The sequence below is a fragment of the Gymnogyps californianus genome, chromosome 1, assembly GCF_018139145.2.
Source record: "Gymnogyps californianus isolate 813 chromosome 1, ASM1813914v2, whole genome shotgun sequence".
Taxonomy (NCBI): domain Eukaryota; kingdom Metazoa; phylum Chordata; class Aves; order Accipitriformes; family Cathartidae; genus Gymnogyps; species Gymnogyps californianus.
Window position 1 is genome coordinate 210953322 of NC_059471.1, and position 6000 is coordinate 210959321.

The 6000-nt window shown below is 43.0% G+C and overlaps 1 protein-coding gene across 1 annotated transcript in view; it reads left to right on the forward strand.

The window, feature by feature from the left end:
• FAM107B (family with sequence similarity 107 member B) overlaps positions 1-4068 on the forward strand; it is a 64111-nt gene extending 60043 nt beyond the window's left edge. Inside the window, exon 4 of the mRNA XM_050908032.1 lies at positions 924-4068. Within this exon, the coding sequence (XP_050763989.1) occupies positions 924-1040 (117 nt within the window). The 3' untranslated portion in view covers positions 1041-4068. The remainder of the gene's footprint in view (positions 1-923) is intronic.
• The last annotated feature ends 1932 nt before the right edge of the window (positions 4069-6000 follow it).

Here is a 6000-nt window from a genome sequence, read left to right on the forward strand (position 1 = left end):
ATGATTTACTGTAACAAGGCATGTCCCTTGCCAGTGAACCAGAGACAAAGGAGAGATTATTTAGGTGAGCTGTACGTGGTCCCCATTAATCAGGGAGACCCTGGTCTGTTAAAAAAAAAAAAAAAAAAAAAAAAAAAAAAAGCTCCTTTCAGGAGCTGTTGTTAGTTTTCTAAAGGGTTGTTTCTTCCTTTCTGCCGACGTATCTGCCTTCACTGAGGATTGCTAAGCAATCTGTATTCTGTGCGATGTGTAAGCCGTGTTCTCTATGGGCACTGTATAACTTTGCCCCATAGAGCAGAGCGTCTAACTTCACATGGTAATTTTGAGTGTCTGCATGGGCAGGAGCTCCACCTTGGTTAAAAATGTCAGTGAATGGGCTCTCAAAAATGAACAGCTAAGGGCCAAGGAGGATTTTTAATTTTTTTAATTGCTTTTTGTGATAGACAAAACAGATACACCAAAAGAGGCTCAAGTTAGATACAGAAATTCATACCTAGACACTCAGAAATAAATTCTGCAAGTGTGCTCAGTAGTAGCTGTTCACATGTGTTCTCCCACAAGGCACATTCGTCCTTGTCCTGTTGTAAAAGCCAGAGAAGGGAATTATTGTTGTTTCTTTAATGAAGATGTCCAAGAATTTCTTCAAAAATGCTTCATCTTGTTCTTGTACTGGGCTTGCAGAGTTTTTGTCCGTCTGGCAAAGGTGGACATCTGGAACGAGCTAGAGCCAAGGATTTGAAAAGATTTATCGTTTATGAGAACAGATACTCCCAAAGAAATGCAACTTTATCTTTTCCATGAGAGAAAGAAAGGAAGCAGTTTAAAGAGTTTTGCGTGGCCAGTTATTGAAACCTTTAGTTTTTTGTCTTCTGTTCTGATGATCTGTTTTATATACTCCTTTTCACATGTGATTCCCTTTTAAGCTGGAACTGGAGCAACAGAAGATACAGGAAGAGCAGGAAAATGCACCTGAATTTGTCAAAGTCAAGGGCAACTTGAGGAGGACGGTCCAGGAAGCAACAGAAGCACCAGACTCCTAGAGCCAGCGCCTGCTAAGACTTCCAGCTTTCCTGCAGAGAGAGGCTTTTGCAAGTTGTCTCAGATTTGCCGCTCAAGAGGGAAAATAACAGCATCCAGCTGACACTTACTGAAGATGAGATTTTTAATTCCTGGGACGTGTGGATTAAAAAGACATAAACAGATCGACTTGCCAAATGCAGTCCTGAGATCAATGGATAAGGAGTCTGTTTGTCAGTTCAGTGTCATGGACCAGTCTGACGTGCTTACTCAGAGATTTTAACCAGGGATACTAGAGAAACTCCTTCAGTGTTGCACTGCTTTATCTCTTGTGATCCTAGTTTAGTGGAGATACACAGATTATATTTTGCTTTAAAACAGAACAAAAATCCTCCTGTGATATCTTATGAAGCTTTGCTGTGCAGGTAGATTTCCTCCATCTAGACCTACAGCCTGTGTATATCCCACAATAATTTGTGTTTAGTTGGAATTTTTATCAAATCTGGGAGGATATGAGGTATGTTGATCACTGCTGCCCATCCCCACTAGGATAGGCAGGCATGGGCAAGATGAGAGTGCTTAAAATTCACCAGCAGTGAAAAATTAAGCAGCCTTGAAGCCCATTTCTCCCTGTTTGGCCTGTAGAATTTCGGCTATGAAAGAGCAGAAATCTGATGATCCTCTCACCAGAGAGAATCCAGAAGCTGATTTACCTGTCTCTAAACTTACACCGTTGTGTACAGGCCTGTGCAGTGCTACCTGTGAATTTACCTCTCAATGCAAAATGACTTGTCTTCTACTTTTTGTGTTTTGAAATCCTACTTACTTTGCTGTTGTGGCCTTTCTCCTCCAAGGACACGCTGATCTGAGTACAGTGTTAACACATTACTTGGTAGTGTTTAAACTCATTTGCTGGAACTGAAATCAGGAATCTGATCTGCCGTCAGTTCCTGCTCTTTGCTTGCAGGAACTTGTTGCAGTTCCTGCAACAGAGCAGTATTTAAGCCAGACCAAACTGATCGTTGGAATCTACTGAAATGGAAATTTTTTCCCTAAAGTAAGACATAAAATGAAATTCATTTTATCCCATCCTTCCTGTAGCCTCAAGAAAGAAGGGAAGTGTGTTACCACTGAGTCTTGGGGTCCGATTCTGTCACCTTCTGCCTTTCCACAAGTTGCCCCTGTGACTTGCCATTAAATAAAATATTGCTCAGTTTATGACTACTAGTTATCCAGGAAAGCCTGGGATGAGGAGGGGGGAACAGATTACTCATGTAGGATTATAGAATTGGATTCTTACCTGGTGTGAATGGGTGCAGATGTCTTATCTTCAGACTCTGGGGAGAAATCCTCATGTTCCTTGGTCGGCACACTCCTAGCTCTCACTGAAGCTGTGTTCATCCGTATCAGCTGAGGATCTAATCCTAGTCTTTGCCTTAGGATGCTAAACAGAATGATTTCTACTTTGTAATTACATTGGACGTAACTGAGAACACTTTTTATTAATATCAACAGTAGAGTGTTTGTATTGTAAAGGTGGTGGGGGAGGGTTTGTTGGTTTGGTTTTTAGTTCCTTTTGCCTTTCCTGTAAGTACTGGTCGCTTTAAATACAATTTCAGCACAGCACTTGGAACAAAATGCTCACAATTAGAAATGTTTCCTAGATACAGACTTAAATTTGTCAAGATCCAGGCATTTTTTATGAGGACATAATGAGATTGAGAGTAAATTGGATTGTGATAAGTGTATTGCCATTGATTTAAACTTGCAGTGTGACTCATGTCTAGAAGATTAAATGTGAAGATGGTCTACCAGACTGTTCAGATTATGGACATACAAAAGACAAAGGCCAAACGTAAGACTCTTCCATGTATTTTCTCAACAAAGGAACATCCTGAGTGCTGCAGGTTCTTCCCTCTCTCCTTCCCTTCTTCTGGAAGGAGAGGATCTTCCTTTCTGGCAGCACATTATTCAAACACTTGCACTGACTGAGTTTGTTTCATGTTGATGAGGCAGCACTGTATATGAGCCTTCCACGCCACGCTCATGTTTTATCTTACCTGCTCCCAGCCTACCAAACTTCATGCCTCTAGGTTTCCACTTCACAATTAACCTTCTGCTCAGTATGGAAATGTCTAGAAGTTGGTGAGGAAACCCTCCTCTGGCTTGAGCAGACCATTTCTTCTCAGCCATTTCCCCTTGGTGAACATGGCAATCCTACCATGCACGCAGAGTGAAATGAAGTTGGTGTAATCCAAATGGCACCGGAATCGGTGGGGGATGAGGACTTCTCTCGGGCTTCAGTGAGTGTGTTGGATTGGGCCCTTCAAGGCTGAAGGCATTCTGCTTTCTCTCCACGTTAGCTTGTGATTCAGGGTAGAGTTTCTCTTTCTGAAACACAGGAGGACAGAAAACTCCCTTGTACATACAGCATGAAGTAGGTTTTTGTTTTCAGTTGGAATTAATTCTCTGTGTGAATAGAACATCAATGTGTGTGTTAGAACATCTTTGAATTCTGCTGACCCTTTAGTCTAGGAATCCCAGCCACCTTCACGTCGATTTGACAGGCAAAAGCTTGTCTTTAAAGTCAGGATTGGGCTAGAATGGGCAACCCTTAAATGGGTGGTCAGCTAGTCACACCGCAAGTGTCCTGTGCGGCTACTCAAGTAAGAAACTGCTTGCCAGTGAGTGTAAGCAATTCCTGATCTGCCCTTTAGCTATATGGGTTTTGAAGCAATCTGGCAAATACTTCAGTGATTTGAAAATGGCTCACTTACCACTTTGTACTTTTTTAAAACTCTTGCTTTTGATAGTATAATAGTAAATTTTTTAGCATTTTTGTGGCTTTAACCTTCTGTTAATATCTGCACTTGTTTGAGTGTACATATATAAATATATATAAATATAAAAAGGGAGCCTTAATGGATGTGTTTTCATAATTTAATATTTTTTGTATTTGCTCTTGTATAATTGTTTTTAACTAAAGGTATTACGAGAATGAGGGTGGAATACTTAGAACCAAAGTTATGCTTAATAAAATCTACTACATGCTTGGCGTATGCGGTGGTGTCTGTCATGTCCTGCTGAAAACAAAACCTCGGGGACTGAGCTGAGATATCCAGGTTCTTTCAAATTCTGCAGTGCAGGGGGAAGTATCAAGATTGTGATGACTTTTGGTTCCTTTAAACTGCATCTGTGTTTGTATATGCAAAATTATTGACAAAGTAGTTGGCAGAAAAAGCTCATTGTGTCTCTTAGTCTTACTATCTTTTGAATATTTTTGACGCAGAAAATTTTTAGGACTGTGTAGCTGTTCAGCTAGCGCAAGGTGAGGCAGAGCATGAGGGAAAACTTATGATGGGAATCAAACAATTGTAGAACTCATTCCCTATCCTGCTAACTTCATCCAAGTGCACCAGGTAAAATTCAACCCTGGAATCGTTAGCATTGCAACAGCTCCATCTTAAAAGGGAGTGAGGAAAGAGTAATGAGCCTGGTCCTGGGTTCAGTCCTGCAAAGGTCCTTTTAATTTAGCCAACGCTCAAGCCTGTGGTTCTCGTAGGAAAAACTTGGGCATGCAAAAGCAAGTGCATACGCAAATGATTTGCTGGGTTAGGGTCAGATTGCTCAGTGCCATTGCTAAGAGCAAAAGCCTGTGTCAACAGCAGAGAGAGAAAATTAGCAGAGGGAGGAACCGGGCTGGAACAGGTGTGGGTCATCAATTCTCCACAGAGATCCTCAGCTCTTACTGGTGAACCCTGGTCAGCCGGGGCCAGGTGGCGATGGCGGGGGAGCTGGGGAGGAGCGCGGGGTGAAACGAAGTGGGGGAGGAGGAGAAGAGCAGTGAATTCGGAACAGATGTCAGGAAATGCTTTTTCCTTCAGAAACTGCTCAGCATGTGGAATGGGTCCTGGCAGTACTGCTGATGCAATGACGCTGGACCTGCTCCAGGAGCTGTCAAATGTGGGGGAGGTAAGAAAGAACAGAGAGTTAATAAGGGGTGGGTTTCTATGGCCTGATGGAGATACTGCCCTGTGCTCTCCTACCTCAAGCATATCCGAATGTGTTTTGAATTATCCTTTGATATTGCACTCCAGCTCCAGAAAGAAAACAGTGAGGGCATGTGATCTGCTTTTGTAGCATGTCCAGTGGAAAAGATGATCTTCCTTCTGTATGCTTTTTTGGGTTGCGTTGAGCTAATACATTTTGTCATGTGGCTTTGCAAGCACTGGTCTGCTGGGGGCTTTGCTTGTGCTCCTGTGGCCGTATGCAGATGGGTTGTGTCATGCCATAGCTTTGTGGAAAGAAGTACCTTGAGGTCCCTTAGCTGCTGTTACAGGGTCTATGGATGGCATTCATACCCTAAAATGGCTGATGGCACCTGTGGTGACCAGTTGCACTTAAGAAAACAACTGAGCGAGACAGCTGGAGACAGAACAGCTTCAGCAGTGCGGTTTCCATAGGATCAGAACTGACGTCTTTAGGGTGAAGAACGGGAGGGCAAGTTGGGTTCTCAAGGCATCGCAATAGGAAGAGCACAAACACTTAACGAGATCTGGAGGAGTGGAAATACAAGATATCTTTCCCCTCACCCTGCCATTTTAAACTGTTCGTGTTTACTTGAAGTCTTTCATCTGTCAGAGTAAAGGTTTGTGGTGCCCTTGTCAATATTAAGCATGACTCTCCTCGATGGAGGTGGCAGAAACCATGGCCAGGGGAAGTATTTAGAGATGGCAATAGAGCGCAGACATTCTGACTCCCACTCCAGTGCTTGTTTTCCACAGCCCGTCTTTTGGCATTGCTTTAGACCTAGGTAAAGGCTGCGTTGGGTCCACCACACTGCCTTGCCTGCATTGCCTCTCTGAGGTTAGACGGGGACTGCTTCTGTTCGTCTTTGGGTACCCAGGAGTCCATTTTGCTGAACCTCAGATAGGTGCCTTCGGGCTAATCATCTGCTTTTCATTTGTATCAGTGCAGAGAAAT